At 42.9% G+C, this 18,369-nt stretch overlaps 1 protein-coding gene across 2 annotated transcripts in view; it reads right to left on the reverse strand.

Annotated features, from left to right (window-relative positions):
• LOC106572368 (plexin-A1) overlaps window positions 1–18,369 on the reverse strand; it is a 269,207-nt gene that overhangs the window by 9,253 nt on the left and 241,585 nt on the right. For both annotated transcript variants that reach the window (XM_014146446.2, XM_014146445.2), the window contains exons 23-28: window positions 9,726–9,792; window positions 5,518–5,664; window positions 5,137–5,296; window positions 4,929–5,032; window positions 4,698–4,794; window positions 2,136–2,326 (exon numbers count right to left, since the gene is read on the reverse strand). In XM_014146446.2, the coding sequence (XP_014001921.2) occupies window positions 2,136–2,326; window positions 4,698–4,794; window positions 4,929–5,032; window positions 5,137–5,296; window positions 5,518–5,664; window positions 9,726–9,792 (766 nt within the window). The remainder of the gene's footprint in view (window positions 1–2,135; window positions 2,327–4,697; window positions 4,795–4,928; window positions 5,033–5,136; window positions 5,297–5,517; window positions 5,665–9,725; window positions 9,793–18,369) is intronic.

An 18,369-nucleotide genomic window follows, 5' to 3' on the forward strand; every position in this document is an offset into this window, starting at 1 on the left:
AATACTGAGATGTGCTGGTTTAGCAGACAGACAGACCTACGTGAGCTATCGGAATTCCTTTCACTTCTCTGCATCACGCACCACGAAACATTCAATCCCACAACAAATGACCTGTCTCCTGCTATTTTCTCTTCTCTACTCCCCCCTTTATATTTATCTATCTTGTTTTTATTATGAATCGAAATTGACCACCCAAGAGGCTTGTAAACAGCGTTTAATTTCCATGGTTTTCTTCCCCTACAATTAGGATGGAAACAATCAGCTCAGTTAGGCGAGAGGAGAGTGGCAGGCAGGCCGGCCCTGTTTGGCCAGTTAACAGGGACTTGGCTGATATGAGGATCGCCAGATGAATACAACACAACAACGGAGGCTGAGCTGTTAACCTGTTAGGGCTAGGGGGCAGTATTGACACAGCCGGATAAAAAACGTACCCGATTTAATCTGGTTACTACTCCTGCCCAGTAACTAGAATATTAATATAATTAATGGCTTTGGATAGAAAACACCCTAAAGTTTCTAAAACTGTTTGAATGGTGTCTGTGAGTATAACAGAACTCATATGGCAGGCCAAAACCTGAGAAGATTCCATGCAGGAAGTGGCCTGTCTGAGAAGTTGTGTTTCATCTTGGCTCTTTTTATTGAAGACTGAGGATCTTTGCAATAACGTGACACTTCCTACGGCTCCCATAGGCTCTCAGAGCCCGGGAAAAAGCTGAACGATATCGAGGCAGGCTCTGGCTGAAACACTTTATCGCTTTTGGCAAGTGGCCGCTCAGAGTACTATGGGCTTAGGCGCATGCCCGAGTCGACCGAATGCTTTCTTTTCTTTTGTCTGTTTACCTAAACGCAGATTCCCGGTCGGAATATTATCGCTTTTTTATGAGAAAAATGGCATAAAAATTGATTTTAAACAGCTGTTGACATGCTTCGAAGTACGGTAATGGAATATTTAGAATTTTTTTGTCACGAATTGCGCCATGCTCGTCACCCTTATTTACCCTTTCGGATAGTGTCTTGAACGCACGAACAAAACGCCGCTGTTTGGATATAACGATGGATTATTTTGGACCAAACCAACATTTGTTATTGAAGTAGAAGTCCTGGGAGTGCATTCTGACGAAGACAGCAAAGGTAATAACATTTTTCTTATAGTAAATCTGACTTTGATGAGTGCTAAACTTGCTGGGTGTCTAAATAGCTAGCCCTGTGATGCCGGGCTATCTACTGAGAATATTGCAAAATGTGCTTTCACCGAAAAGCTATTTTAAAATCGGACATATCGAGTGCATAGAGGAGTTCTGTATCTATAATTCTTAAAATAATTGTTATGCTTTTTGTGAACGTTTATCGTGAGTAATTTAGTAAATTCACCGGCAGTGTTCGGTGGGAATGCTAGTCACATGCTAGTCACATGCTAATGTAAAAAGCTGGTTTTTGATATAAATATTGACTTGATTGAACAAAACATGCATGTATTGTATAACATAATGTCCTAGGGTTGTCATCTGATGAAGATCATCAAAGGTTAGTGCTACATTTAGCTGTGGTTTGGGTTTATGTGACATTATATGCTAGCTTGAAAAATGGGTGTCTGATTATTTCTGGCTGGGTACTCTGCTGACATAATCTAATGTTTTGCTTTCGTTGTAAAGCCTTTTTGAAATCGGACAGTGTGGTTAGATTAACGAGAGTCTTATCTTTAAAATGGTGCAAAATAGTCATATGTTTGAAAAATTGAAGGTTTTGCATTTCTAAGGTATTTGAATAACGCGCCACGGGATTACACTGGCTGTTGAGTAGGTCCCACCTAGCACATAGAGGTTAAAGAGACAGGCATATCAAGGGACTATCGGAAAAAAAGAGGTCCTCTTCACACTGGAAAAACTGTTTACATTTTCGTGGTCCTAGAGTCAGGAAATTGAATACATTGAGTGGAGTTACTGCTTTCAATACATGTCAAAAATGATCATTGGCAAAAATGGAGTTCAAGGTTTTCATCTGACAGCGACTGTATGGAGGGCATTTCAGTGACTTATTCAACATTCAGATGAGTTGACTTACATCAACAGTACTGTACATGTCTTTTACGAAGGTGTGATATACAGTAGGCTGGCCTGGCGTCTATGTAATCTTACCTTGGTGGCGAGCAGACGGGTCAGATAGATCTCAGAGACCATCTTGCTGCCGCGGTCTCCCTCGCGCTGGTCAGAGTGGTCGTGGTTCTTGACCAGGTGCCACAGCTTGGTACCACTCTCCAGGTCAGGGGTGATCATGGGGGTGCGGGAGCGCAAGCTGTCTGGACTGCTGGCTGTCCGCAACATGCTCTCTGGACGGAGGCAAGAGAGAGACAGAAACATCAGGACAAAGACAGGTTCATCAGGAACACACAATGCAGAGGTCTTTAGAGATCAATGGAACAAGATGTCCAGAACAGAAGACCAGTCTGACTCCCTGGTTCCATGCCCTATTGTGCTGTGAGAGGTTCAACATGAGTTCAAACAGTGATACGCACTCATATAAATCACATATTTCAGGTCAAAATTATGCCTTAAAAAATGTATCTGACCCTTGCCAAGCTCTGGACAAATGTATGTTTGTCCACTATGGACAAACATAAATTAGAAGACAAACATATTTAGTCTGGTGACTGACTAAATAACAGTCACATTTAGTCTAGTGAAGAAAGGGCTCTTTGGACTGTCTATCTGTCCGTCATCCAGCCAGAACAAAGACCATGCCAGCGTGAGGAGCAGTGTCAATCTGTCTGTCACAAGGTCGCAGCCCATGATGCACTGGGACCTGACCCTTGAGATGGAGAAAACATTAATGAGCAAGACAACAGATCCCTGTAGCCTCTCTTATTGTCCGTCAGAGAGGTGGATGGATGGAGTGATTAGGCCTCAACTAAGGAGCGAGGAGAGTTAGCCGACTCATTACTCTCAATTGGCAGACTAACTAATTGGCAAAGTAGGAGAACGAAAACAGTGTGCCTCATTTCATTGGGGCAGGGCCAAGAGAGGAGATAGGAAAGAGAATCTGCTTTCCGTCTTATCATTAGCACACGTTTTTACACCAGCCCTTTCCATCTTTATCTCCCTCGCTTGTCCCCATCCCAAATAACCCATAATGTTATAGTGCTGGATATAATAGAACCCCATACACATTACACCAATATCCTTCCTGCTTGTGGTAGTGGATGAGTCAGGCTGTACAGGCTCCATTGTGTGAGTCTCCTCTCCTCCCTGGGGCAGACTGCCTCCATGCATTGCTTCATTAATAAAGGTGCGAGTGTCAAACTTCATTACGGTAAACCAAAGGATGCCTATCTACCGCGTTCCTCTTATCAGCTAGCCTGCTGTAGTTGCAGCCGGCATGGGAGGGAGGCTGCCTGGTGAGGAGGCTGGGAGGGTAGCCAGAACGCAGGGGCGTCAGTCCCTCTCTAATGTACGGAGGGAGGGATGAGAGGAGGGATGGAGAGTGAGAGAAAAAAACAACTTCAATCTCTGTCTATCTCTCTCACACTGTCTGAATGATGGCATGACGCTCGGGGCTTCTGAGTTTCGGATGGCAGGGAGGGCCCCCTGGTTTTCAGGGCGAGAGGATGAGAGAATTACATCTCAGAAACTCACTGACACATAGAGACTAATGTGTGTCAGTGGTTCTGGGCTTGTTGATGCTTTCCGCTAGACCAAGTCAAAAGAACAGTGGGGCATCAGAGCAAGACAACTGCCCTGAATGTTCCCAATTAACTCTACTGAGATCTGGGCCTGTACTCACAAAGCGTCTCAGAGTAAGAGTGCTGGTCTATGGTCAGTTTAGCCTTTTCAATCATAATAACTAACAGCGGGAACTAATCCTAGATCAGCACTCTTTAGACACTTTGTGAATATGAGCCCTGTAGTATTTAAACAGCGCGCCAGTGACTAACTCCTGCCACACGTATGTCATGGGTGGGAGTTAAAACCAGTCATGACCAAAGAGGAAAACAAAACCAGTGTGACTAAGATTGGTCTCTATGCCAACGACCTTGTTTGAGACCCCATTATCAGCCTGTTCACACCGGAACATTCTGTAGTCACTCTCCTAGCAACCAATAGGTCTCCTGTATTCCCACATCTATTGTACATTCATCATGAGGCTGCTACTACTACTGCTGCTGCTGCTGTTGCTACTGCTGATTGAGTGCCTGTAATTCCATGGCAATCATGTCCATTGGCTTCTGGGGGAGAGTGGTGCACGTTTACGTCCGCTCTTACAACAGCCACGGATGGGCGATCCTCTCTGTGGACGAATAAACCAGCCTGGCTTTCACTGGCCTGTCAGCGTTGCTATTGTTGCTATCCCTTATCAACACATCGACGAACATAAGGAGAGGGAGGGAAAACAACAAAGGTGAAAGCTTCAGAAAAAGGTTTTTGCCAGGGAGCTGGTTACACTGATGCGGTGTGGAGCTGAGGCTGTGTTTAAAGTTGTTAGCTATTGGTCTTCAGTCTTTGGCAGGAGGAATGAGCTGTCTGATGTAATGCCTGTCATTTCCGAGATGGTGAAAATGCCTATTGGTGGATTTATGGTTATCTCAGCTCAGAGAGGCTGAGAAAAATCTTGCTTACTACCAAGAAAGACAAACCGAGAGAGCAAAGAAAGGCAGAGATTGAGAGAGAAATTAAGAGAAAAAGAAAGATGAAGGAATGACTCACCATATCTGCTGAGAGACTTGGTGAAGGTAGAGGAGTTGGATATGTTGTAGGCCGAGTTCTGCTTTGGCACCAGAGCGATCACTGAGCCGTCCGTCACCTACAAGGAATGAAAAACAAAGGTTTGTCTTATAAATGCTGTCCTGTCAATCACTCCATCCACTGTCTGTTTGCGTAGATAAAACCACCGAGGCAGTACACCCCAGCCCACCCACCACCTCTCTCTCCTCTCACCTGATAGTGGGCCAGTGTGTTGAGGTGTTTCCAGTCGTTGTCGATCTTTGTTGTGACATCCTCATCCTGAAGGATGATTCTGGCCATCCTGCCCTGACGCCACTCTGTGATGAGGAGGATGAGAATAGATCGCACGCCAACGCACACACAATGTAAACACACAATGTAAACACACACTGTAAACACAATCTCCTCCTGGTGTTCTTACCCAGGTCCATGTCCCCAGCCTTGGGTCTCTGGGAGTAGGGGCTACCCTTGTACACTGCATCCAGCAGCTTCTCCTTCACCTGGGTGATGGTGTCACAGTTCAGCCCCTTCACCGTCACCTCCGGGGCGTTCTCATTCTCCGGGTTCACACAGTGGAGTGTCTAACAGGGGAGGGAGGGGCAGAAATTAGGTCCAGCTCACGTCAGCTTACTTTGTTGGCATTTGCAGGAATTTGAATCGCATACTCAAGCAGCAAGCACTAATTAAGGTCACTGAGGTAATGCAAAATCCTATCGCCCTTAATGCCTTCTCAAAGGTAAATCATGTATTTGATCAAATATCATTATTGCCCTGTAAAATATTTCTATTTCACAGTACTAACCAGGGTCTTGTAGTCAATTTGCTGTCTGATGAGCTTGTCTTCACTGAGTGAATAGCGCGCCTCTCCTGTGATGGAGTCTATAGGCCCCTTCTCCATCTGCTGCTTCATGGCACAGTACAGCATGAAGAGAGGCTCGCCCGCACACTCCTAGAGACACATGGACACAGGTCATCAGTGACAGGCAAGGACTGTATCTATATCTTAACAGGTATGCAGGTATGCATATAGGACATCTGAATTGTTAAAAGGTTTTCAAAACAATTATAATAAATGCAACAGATGGAAAATGAGATATTAATATTGACTGAATTATCGCACATAAAACATTTTACTGGCACGGACAAATAATGAATGGAGTTCAGGAATTTGGGTGGGAATTCAGGTATTACATTTATTGTAAAATGTCTCCATTCATTTCTTAGAATGCACTCATAAATGTGACTCATTTCAGGAAACTAGGCGTATGTCGCATGTCACTACTTCACAGGAGTGGCATTTGAACGTAAACATTTATTTTAGAACAAAATGCTTTTGTTCACGTGCCTTAATAACAAACTTGTATTCCATCAATAAATACGAATAAAATTGTTAAATTACGAGTCTAGTTTGGTTTGCTACGAAAAAAGTCAGGAACCTTCCCGCTAGCCATGATTGGCTGAGATAATGGATGGGCTGGACATGTCGTGCGATGAGTTTGGATTGGTCTGCCATGTAGCATGCTTCTGTTTATAACATGAACTGTTCACTATGTGTTGACAGTCCTTACTACTGTGCCGTCTTTGAAATAATTTTTTTATATTTTTTTTTTAACCTTTATTTAACTAGGCAAGTCAGTGAAGAACAAATTCTTATTTACAATGACGGCCTACACCGGTCAAACCCGGACGACACTGGGCCAATTGTGCGCCGCCCTATGGGACTCCCAATCACGGCCAGTTGTGATACAGCCTGGATTCGAACCAGGGTGTCTGTTGTGACACCTCTAGCACTGAGATGCTACGCCACTTGGGAACCCATATAACATTAGCCATCGAGAACTACAAAAGTTTTGCTACTTTTCTCAACAACATTTATGCCCTGAATTTAGCAAGCGCTATTGACAGGTCAGTTGGAAAAGATGATGGGCTATTTTCTGCACACACCACGGTCAGTGTGAACCGGAGTGACTTGAAACAAAGCTGGCCAAACAAGATGTACTGCAGCTACAAACAAAACGGAGTTAAATGGTTCCAGTCTGCCGTGAAGCATTCATCCATGTATACAGGTAAGAGTCTAGCTACATTTTCAGATATACATTTCAAATTTTGTCAGACATTGAACCTAGTTTGTTAGCTTTAGCTACCTGCAGCTTCATACTACAGCTATGACAATGTTTGTATTGGTAGTAGTATGAGTTGGGATTATTCCGGTTAATTGTTTAGCTAGCTAGCTACCTAGCTAGCTACATGTCTAAACAAAAGACTCCATTTCAGCCAGATTATTACATGACCCATCCACTTAGCTAGATGTGACTGGGGGGTGGTTATATAATTTCCTTCACATGACCCATCAATTTAGACAAGTGTGTCGGGTAAGCATCATCTTATAATGATAAAATATTTATAAAATATTTTTATCTGGACACTTTCTGTTTTTGATATTACTACTATGCAAGTAACGACTTCACTGTACCGTTTACACCTTCTGTATCCTGTGCATGTGACAAATAAACCTAGATTTGATTTGATATAGCCTGTTTACCACATGGCCTCGCATGTGAATTCTTAAAGAGATGGGTGGGGCTAAGGCTTAAGAGGGTGTGAACGATGCTGAATGGGTATAGACAAAGAAGAGCTCTCCAGTATGTGTACCAAAACACTGAAGGGCCATTTTCTCAAAAGTGGGGTTACAAGTTTATCAACTTTTAAAGCAGAATTACTTTCCCATTGTTCCTCAACTGCAGTGAATGATATACAATTTACTAGCTCTGAATCTCTACTTTTATCCAATGTAAAAAACACCATTTCAAATTTGGCCTCACCTGCTCTGTCTACCCTACCATCACTCACCTGCTCTGTCTACCCTACCATCACTCACCTGCTCTGTCTACCCTATCATCCCTCACCTGCTCTGTCTACCCTACCATCACTCACCTACTCTGTCTACCCTACCATCACTCACCTGCTCTGTCTACCCTATCATCCCTCACCTGCTCTGTGTACCCTACCATCACTCACCTGCTCTGTCTACCCTACCATCCCTCACCTGCTCTGTCTACCCTACCATCACTCACCTGCTCTGTCTACCCTACCATCACTCACCTGCTCTGTCTACCCTACCATCACTCACCTGCTCTGTCTACCCTATCATCCCTCACCTGTGCTGTCTAGACTGCCTCAATTACTGTTGTCACACACTCTTGCATAATTCAACAAGTGTGTCAATAGCAGGATACTCTCGGATTGGCTCTAGATTACACCTATCTAAACATACTTCCATTTTTTTGCGAGATCAGACATAACATCACTATAATCCAAGTGTTCATTTTCGGAAATTGCTTTTATTTTAGCACATCTAATTTGTTAACATTTCAACCATATTAAATTATAACTTTTTTCAATTTCACAAAAATGGAACACATCAAAATAAAGTTATCTTTCTTCTCTTTCTTGTGATGCAAGTGTCGAGAAAGTGTGTTAAATCCCTGACTAAGCTGTATTGTTATTATACATGTAACGGAAAGCCGGCCCGGGCAAGAGTATAAAAGACTCGCAAGAGTAAAATGAAAGCAATCTAGTGAGATGTACGTCATAAGTGGATTTTGCACCCCTCAAACACAGGAAATATGCTGCCAATGAGGCAACACTGTGCTCCTGTGTCTTCTCACTGGCCTAGGGGACAGAGTCTCATATAAAGATTTTCTGCATTTTCACTATCACGTGCACTTGCCAGTCAATAGTGTCATTATCCCCAGCTCAGGCCCAAGAAAAAGTTTCCCTCTTAAAACGAGTATCAGTTTATTGCAAAGTGACAGAGATGGTGGCAGCTGAGGCTGAAACTAACAAGAGGTTAACGATTGAGAGAAAGTGCTTAGGAAGCTCTTCACCAGTGTTAAAGATGCATGTGCCATTGTCGAGGATGAGAAAGAGAGAGAAAGAGAGAGAGAACACAAGAGCGAAAGAGAGAGGGAGAGAGAGAAAGAGAGAGATCGCTCTAAGTGCTTGATAGGGATAGCATTTATCTCTCCCACATTTAAAACACACTCAAAACACCTTACCCTCTCTCCACTATTTATCAGTAATCAAAAAGTGTCTTTAACGCAGAAGGTGAGAATTATGCACATGCATATGTGTGAGTTAAGGGTACACCCAGAGAGTGTGAGAGAGGTGGAGACTGAAGCTAGTTGGGAGAGAGTTGGAGACTGAAGCTAGTTGTGAGAGAGGTGGAGACTGAAGCTAGTTGGGAGAGAGATGGAGACTGAAGCTAGTTGGGAGAGAGATGGAGACTGAAGCTAGTTGTGAGAGAGGTGGAGACTGAAGCTAGTTGGGAGAGAGGTGGAGACTGAAGCTAGTTGGGAGAGAGGTGGAGACTGAAGCTAGTTGGGAGAGAGGTGGAGACTGAAGCTAGTTGGGAGAGAGGTGGAGACTGAAGCTAGTTGGGAGAGAGGTGGAGACAGGGCCTAGCTAACTGCTAAGTGGGATAGAGGTGGATCCAAATCTAGCGAAGTCTCCACCTCCAGTGTCCTCTCCTGGCTTCTACACAGCAGCGCAACTCTCCCTCTCTCCCCTCTGCCACCATATGCTGTTAACGTCTCGTTAGCATCTGCGCTAATTAACCAGACAGCTGCTAACGAGAGGGAACACGCATACATCAATCCCCTAGCCCTCGCCATGGCACGCTTGTCTGTGAAATTATCTTTAATTCCACATCCCGGCTTCATTAGGGGGTAATTGTACACTCTTCCAAGAGGGAGCGAGGGAGAGTGAGAAGAGAGAAGGTCCAGTCGAACGTCACACACACTCAGCTCCTAATGACCGCAGGCTAGAACATGTCCGTCAAAGAAATAATGAAATAAAAAGAATGTCTCTTGTTGGAGCCTTAAGCAGACCATGCCCACCGATGCCTTTACTGCTGAAATGCTAATAGTGTGCTAACTAATTACTATCCTCATAAAGCAATATAAACAGGAGATGGGGAATATCCTTTTGTTGGTTTGATGGTGGACTTACCTTTAGGAACTTGTACAAGAGGAATGTGAACCAGTTGGTCAACATCTTCTCAGCGACAGATTCCGTTCTAACATTGAGATGGAAGACAAGAGGAGAATAAATTAGGCATGATAATTAAATAATCAACTGGAAGAAATTGCTGCTCTACCTCAAAACTAACCACGAACAAATCTGGTTTAAGACAAAATTGACAAAAGCCAAGCTGTGATACTTCCATGAGGAAAAAAATACTTTATTCTCAACGCAAACAATCAATCTTCATTAAAAACAGACAATTACCATAATTGGGTAACTTCTCTCATTAATCATAAACCTGTCGCCTAAACGAATGAAGACCCCTGAAACGTCCCCCAGACGAGGAGCAATTAAAATCCACTGTAATTAGTGGACTTTATTTCTCCTAATATCCAAAGAGGAAACCTGGGCAAACAGTTTGCTCCTCTTCCATTTCCCCTTTCTCCTCCCCCTACAGCGGCTAGAAAAGCTACTTTCTCTCCTTAATTCTCTAGTTAATCTAAATTATAAGGGGGCACAGGGAGGACGGGTGATAGGAAGACAACTTCTCCAAAACACCCTTTGATTTGGCCATCTTGGGTTTAAGTCCTCCATCTAGGCTATGATTTGAGAGAACACAGAAATACAACATGTATTACTGTGTATATAAGAGTAGAAGACAAGAAGATCCAAGGCCCTCAGCCACCCGAGCCACGGCCTGTTCACCCCGCAACCATCCAGAAGGCGAGGTCAGTACAGCTGCATCACAGCTGGGACCGAGAGACAGCTTCTATCTCAAAGCCATCAGGTTGTTAAACAGTCACCACCAGCCGGCCTCCACCCAGTACCCTGCCTTAAACTTTAGTCACTGTCACTAGTCGGCTACCACCTGGTTACTCTACCATGCACCTTAGAGGCAGCGGCTTATGTACATAGACATGGTACACTGGTCACTTTAACAATGTTTACATACTGTTTTACCCATTTCATATGTACTGCAATCTCGTCAAGGCCTATCCTACACACACACACCACATTCAAAAGTTTGGGGTCACTTAGAAATGTCCTTGTTATCTATGAAAACAAACATGAAATGAGTTGCAAAATGAATAGAAAATATAGTCAAGACGTTGACAAGGTTATCAATAATGATTTTTAATTGAAATAATAATTCTGTCCTTCAAACTTTGCTTTCGTCAAAGAATCCTCCATTTGCAGCAATTACAGCCTTGCAGACCTTTGGCATTCTAGTTGTCAATTCATTGAGGTAATCTGAAGAGATTTCACCCCATGCTTTCTGAAGCACCTTCCTCAAATTGGATTGGCTTGATGGGCACTTCTTACGTACCATATGGTCAAGCTGCTCCCACAACAACTCACTAGGGTTGAGATCCGGTGACTGTGCTGGCCACTCCATAAGACAGGATACCAGCTGACTGCTTCTTCCTTAAATAATTATTGCATAGTTTGGAGCTGTGCTTTGGGTCATTGTCCTGTTGTAGAAGGAAGAAGGCTCCAATTAAGTGCCGTCCACAGGGTATGACATGGCGTTGAAAAATGGAGTGATGGCCTTCCTTCTTCAAGATCCCTTTTACCCTGTACAAATCTCCCACTTTAGCACCACCAAAGCACCACCAGACCATCACATTGCCTCCACCATGTTTGACAGATGGGGTCAAGCACTCCTCCAGCATCTTTTCATTTTTTCTGCATCTCACGAATGTTCTTCTTTGTGATCCGAACACATCAAACTTAGATTTGTCTGTCCATAACACTTTTTTCCAATCTTCCTCTGTCCAGTGTCTGTGTTCTTTTTCCCATCTTAATCTTTTATTTTTATTTGCTAGTCTGAGATATGGCTTTTTCTTTGCAACGCTGCATAGAAGGCCATCATCCCGGAGTCGCCTCTTCACTGTTGACGCTGAGACTGGTGTTTTGCAGATACTATTTAATGAAGCTGCCAGTTGAGGACTTGTGAGGCATCTGTTTCTCAAACTAAACACTAATGTACTTGTCCTCTTGCTCAGTTGTGCACCGGGGCCTCCCACTCTTCTTTCTATTCTGGTTAGAGACAATTTGCGCTGTTCTGTGAAGGGAGTAGTACACAGCGTTGTATGAGATCTTCAGTTTCTTGGCAATTTCTTGCATGGAATAGCCTTCATTTCTCAGAACAAGAATAGACTGACGAGATTCAGAAAGTTCTTTGTTTCTGGCCATTTTGAGCCTGTAATCGAACCCACAAATGCAGATGCTCCAGATACTCAACTAGTCTAACGAAGGCCAGTTTCTTTAATCAGCGCAACAGTTTTCAGCTGTGCTAACATTATTGCAAAAGGGTTTTCTAATGATCAATTAGCCTTTTAAAATTATAAACTTGGATTAGCTAACACAACATGCCACTGGAACACAGGAGTGATGATTGCTGATAACGGGCCTCTGTACACCTATGTAGATATTCCTTTAACCTGTTGGGGATAGGGGGCAGTATTGACACGGCTGGATAAAAAACGTACCCGATTTAATCTGGTTACTACTCCTGCCCAGTAACTAGAATATGCATATAATTATTGGCTTTGGATAGAAAACACCCTAAAGTTTCTAAAACTGTTTGAATGGTGTCTGTGAGTATAACAGAACTCCTATGGCAGGCCAAAACCTGAGAAGATTTCAAGCAGGAAGTGGCCTGTCTGAGAAGTAGTGTTTCATCTTGGCTCTTTTTATTGAAGACTCAGGATCTGTGCAATAACGTGACACTTCCTACGTCTTCCATAGGGTCTCAGAGCCCGGGAAATCGTTGAACGATATCGAGGCAGGCTCTGGCTGAAACACTTTATCGCTTTTGGCAAGTGGCCACTCAGAGTACTATGGGCTTAGGCGCGTGCCCGCTTCGACCGAATGCTTTGTTTTCCTTTGTCTGTTTATCTAAACGCAGATTCCCGGTCGGAATATTATCGCTTTTTTATGAGAAAAATGGCATAAAAATTGATTTTAAACAGCGGTTGACATGCTTCGAAGTACGGTAATGGAATATTTAGAATTCTTTTGTCACGAATTGTGCCATACTCGTCACCCTTATTTAGCCTTTAGGATAGTGTCTAGAACGCACAAACAAAACGCCGCTGTTTGGATATAACGATGGATTATTTTGGACCAAACCAACATTTGTTATTGAAGTAGAAGTCCTGGGAGTGCATTCTGACGAAGACAACAAAGGTAAGAACATTTTTCTTATAGTAAATCTGACTTTGATGAGTGCTAAACCTGCTGGGTGTCTAAATAGCTAGCCCTGTGATGCCGGTCTATCTACTGAGAATATTGCAAAATGTGCTTTCACCGAAAAGCTATTTTAAAATCGGACATATCGAGTGCATAGAGGAGTTCTGTATCTATAATTCTTAAAATAATTGTTATGCTTTTTGTGAACGTTTATCGTGAGTAATTTAGTAAATTCAAAGGCAGTGTTCGGTGGGAATGCTAGTCACATGCTAGTCACATGCTAATGTAAAAAGCTGGTTTTTGATATAAATATGAACTTGATTGAACAAAACATGCATGTATTGTATAACATAATGTCCTAGGGTTGTCATCTGATGAAGATCATCAAAGGTTAGTGCTACATTTAGCTGTGGTTTGGGTTTATGTGACATTATATGCTAGCTTGAAAAATGGGTGTCTGATTATTTCTGGCTCGGTACTCTGCAGACATAATCTAATGTTTTGCTTTCGTTGTAAAGCCTTTTTGAAATCGGACAGTGTGGTTAGATTAACGAGAGTCTTATCTTTAAAATGGTGTAAAATAGTCATATTTTTAAAAAAATTGAAGTAATAGCATATCTAAGGATTTGAATAACGCGCCACAGGATTCAACTGGCTGTTGAGTAGGTGGGACGCAAGCGTCCCACCTAGCCCATAGAGGTTAAAAATCTGCCGTTTCCAGCTACAATAGTCATTTTCAACATTACCAATGTTTACACTGTAATTCTGATCAATTTGATGTTATTTTAATGGACAAAAATGTAGCTTTTCTTTCAAAATCAAGGACATTTCTAAGTGACCCCAAACTTTTGAACAGTAGTGTATACACCCTAACGGTTAAAGGTTTTAAAATACCTACTCATTCAAGGCTTTTTGTTTATTTTGACTATTTTCTACATTGTAGAATAATAGTGAAGACATCAACACTATGAAATAACACATATGGAATCATGTAGTAACCAAAAAAGTGTTAAACAAATCAAAATATATTTTATATATGAGATTCTTCAAATAGCCACCCTTTGCCTTGATGACAGCTTTGCATACTCTTGGCATTCACTCAACCAGCTTCATGAGGTAGTCACCTGGAATGCATTTCAATTAACAGGTGTGCCTTCTAAAAGTTAATTTGTGTAATTTCTTTCCTTCTTAATGCATTTGAGCCAATCAGTTGTGTTGTGACAAGGTAGGGGGGTATACAGAAGATAGCCCTATTTGGTAAAAGACCAAGTCCATATTATGGCAAGAACAGCTCAAATAAGCAAAGAGAAATGATAGTGCATCATTACTTTAAAACATGAAGGTCAGTCAATACGGAAAATTTCAAGAACTTAGAAAGTTTCTTCAAGTGCAAAAAAACGATCAAGCGCTATGATGAAACTGGCTCTCATGATGACCGCCACAGGAATGGAAGACCCAGAGTTACCTCTGCTGCAGAGGATAAGTTAATTAACTACCAACCTTAGAAACTGCAGCCCAAATAAATGCTTCACAGAGTTCAAGTAACAAACACATCTCAACATCAACTGTTCAGAGGAGACTGTGTGAGTCAGGCCTTCATGGTCGAATTGCTGCAAAGAGACCACTACTAAAGGACATCAATAAGAAGAAGAGACTTGCTGAGGTCAAGAAACACGAGCAATGGACATCAGACTGGTGTAAATCTGTCCTTTGGTCGGATGAGTCTAAATTGGAGATTTTTGGTTCCAACCGCCGTATCTTTGTGAGATGCAGAGTAGGTGAACGGATGATCTCTGCATGTGTGGTTCCCACGTGAAGCATGGAGGAGGAGGTGTGATGGTGTGGTGATGCTTTGCTGCTAAGACTGTCAGTGATTTACTTAGAATTCAAGGCACACTTAACAAGCATGGCTACCACAGCAGTCTGCAGCGATACGCCATCCCATCTGGTTTGGGCTTTGTGGGACTATCATTTTCTTTTCAACAGGACAATGATCCAACACACCTCCAGGCTGTGTAAGGGCTATTTTACCAAGGAGGGGGATGGAGATCTGCATCAGATGACCTGGCCTCCACAATCCCCCAACCTCAAGCCAATTGAGATGATTTGGGATGAGTCGGACGGCAGAGTGAAGGAAAAGGAGCCAACAAGTGATCAGCATATGTGGGAACTCCTTCAAGACTGTTGAAGATGGTTGAGAGAATGCCAAGTTTGTGCAAAGCTATAATCAAGGTGGCTATTTGAAGAATCTCAAATATAAAATATATTTCGATTTGATTAACACTTGGTTACTACATGATTCCATAATGCGTTATTTCATAGTTTTGATGTCTTCACTATTATTTTACAATGTAGAAAATAGTAAAAATTAAGAAAAACCATTGAATGAGTAGGTGTTCTAAAACCTTTGACCGGTAGTATATGTATATATTATTCTATCCTAGGTATTCTTCAGATATACTGCAAATGCTATCCATATACTGTCCATAATGTCTATACATCCCATCATACACACACACACACACACACACACACACACACACACACACACACACACACACACACACACACACACACACACACACACACACACACACACACACACACACACACACACACACATTCATATAAAGTACCAGTGAAAAGTTTGGACACCTACTCATGCAAGGGTTTTTCTTTATTTTTACTATTTTCTACATTGTATAATAATAGTAAAGATATCAAAACTATGAAATAACACATATGGAATCATGTAGTAACCAAAAAAGTGTGAAACAAATCAAAGTATATTTTATATATGAGATTCTTTAAATTAGCCACCCTTTGCCATGATGAAAGCTTTACATACTTTTGGCATTCTCAGTGCCTTCAGAAAGTAGAAAAACTTTTTCCACATTTGGTTAAGTTACAACCTTATTCTAAAATAGATTTTTTTTTAAATCCTCAGCAAGGAAAACAGGTTAAAAAAAATGCAAATTGAATATGAAAAACAGAAATACCTTATTTACATAAGTATTCAGACCCTTTGCTATGAGACTCAAAATTGAGCTCAGTTGCATCCTGTCTCCATTGATCATCCTTGAGATGTTTCTACAACATGATTTGGAAAGGCACACGCCTGTCTATATAAGGCCCCACAGTTGACAGTGCATGTCAGAGAAAAAAAAAACAAGCCATGTCGAAGGAATTGTCTGTAGAGCTCTGAGACAGGATTGTGACGAGGCACATATTTGGGGAAGGGTACCAACAAATGTATGCAGCATTGAAGATACCCAAGAACACAGTGGCCTCCATCGTTCTTAAATGGAAGAAGTTTGGAACCACCAAAACTCTTCCTAGAGCTGAGCAATCAGGGGAGAAGGACCTTGGTCAGGGAGGTGACCAAGAACCCAATGGTCAGTCTGACAGAGCTCTGAGTTCCTCTGTGGAGATGGGAGAAACTTCTAGAAGGACAACCATCTCTGCAGCACTCCACCAATCAGGCCTTTATGGTACCGTGGCCAGACGGAAGCCACTCCTCAGTAAAAGGCACATGACAGCCCGCTTGGAGTTTGCCAAAAGGTCCCTAAAGACTCTCAGACCACGAGAAACAAGATTCTCTCGTCTGATGAAACCAAGATTGAACTCTTTGGCCTGAATGCCAAGCATCAAGTCTGAAGGAAACCTGGCACCATCCCTACGGTGAAGCATGGTGGTGGCAGCATCATGCTGTGGGGATGTTTTTCAGCGGCAGGGACTGGGAGACTAGTCAGGATCGAGGGAAAGATGAACGGAGCAAAGTAAAGAGAGATCCTTGATTAAAACCTACTCTAGAGCGCTCAGGACCTCAGACTGGGGTGAAGGTTCACCTTCCAACAGGACAATGACCCTAAGCACACAGACAAGTCTCTGAATGTCTTTGAGTGGCCCAGCCAGGGCCCGAACTTGAACCCGATCGAACATCCTCTGGAGAGAACAGAAAATAGCTGTGCAGCGATGCTCCCTATTCAACCTGACAGAGCTTGAGAAGATCTGCAGAGAAGAATGGGAGAAACTCCCCAAATACAGGTGTCCCAAGCTTGTAGCGTAATACCCAAGAAGACTCGATGCTGTAATCGCTGCCAAAGATGCTTACATTATATTTACATTTACGTCATTTAGCAGACGCTCTTATCCAGAGCGACTTACAAATTGGTGCATTCACCTTAAGATATCCAGTGGAACAACCACTTTACAATAATACATCTATATCTTTTTTTTTTGGGGGGGGGGGGGGTTAGAAGGATTGCTATATCCTATCCCAGGTATTCCTTAAAGAGGTGGGGTTTCAGGTGTCTACAGAAGGTGGTGATTGACTCTGCTGTCCTGGCGTTGTGAGGGAGCTTGTTCCACCATTGGGGTGCCAGAGCAGCGAACAGTTTTGACTGGGCTGAGTGGGAACTGTGCTTCCGCAGAGGTAGGGGGGCCAGCAGGCCAGAGGTGGATGAACGCAGTGCCCTTGTTTGGGTGTAGGGCCTGATCAGAGCCTGAAGGTACGGAGGTGCCGTTCCCCTCACAGCTCCGTAGGCAAGCAGCATGGTCTTGTAGCAGATGCGAGCTTCAACTTCAACTGGAAGCCAGTGGAGTGTGCGGAGGAGCTTTACTCAGTACTCAAAGTACTGAGTAAAGGGTCTGAATTCTTATGTAAATGTGATATTTCACTTTTTTATTTGTCATTGTGGGGTAGTGTGTGTAGATTGATGAGGAAAAAAACATAACAAAATGTGGAAAAAGTCAAGGGGTCTGAATACTTTCCGAAGGCACTGTACACACACACACAGTACATATACAGTGGGGAGAGCAAGTATTTGATACACTGCCGATTTTGCAGGTTTTCCTACTTACAAAGCATGTAGAGGTCTGTAATTTTTATCATAGGTACACTTCAACTGTGAGAGACGGAATCTAAAAATCCAGAAAATCACATTGTATGATTTTTAAGTAATTCATTAGCATTGTATTGCATGACATAAGTATTTGATACATCAGAAAAGCAGAACTTAATATTTGGTACAGAAACCTTTGTTTGCAATTACAGAGATCATATGTTTCCTGTAGTTCTTGACCAGGTTTGCACACACTGCAGCAGGGATTTTGTCCCACTCCTCCATACAGACCTTCTCCAGATCCTTCAGGTTTCGGGGCTGTCGCTGGGCAATACGGACTTTCAGCTCCCTCCAAAGATTTTCTATTGGGTTCAGGTCTGGAGACTGGCTAGGCCACTCCAGGACCTTGAGATGCTTCTTACGGAGCCACTCCTTAGTTGCCCTGGCTGTGTGTTTCGGGTCATTGTCATGCTGGAAGACCCAGCCACGACCCATCTTCAATGCTCTTACTGAGGGAAGGAGGTTGTTGGCCAAGATCTCGCGATTCATGGCCCCATCCATCCTCCCCTCAATACGGTGCAGTCGTCCTG

Source organism: Salmo salar, chromosome ssa15 (assembly GCF_905237065.1).
Source record: "Salmo salar chromosome ssa15, Ssal_v3.1, whole genome shotgun sequence".
NCBI classification, from domain to species: domain Eukaryota; kingdom Metazoa; phylum Chordata; class Actinopteri; order Salmoniformes; family Salmonidae; genus Salmo; species Salmo salar.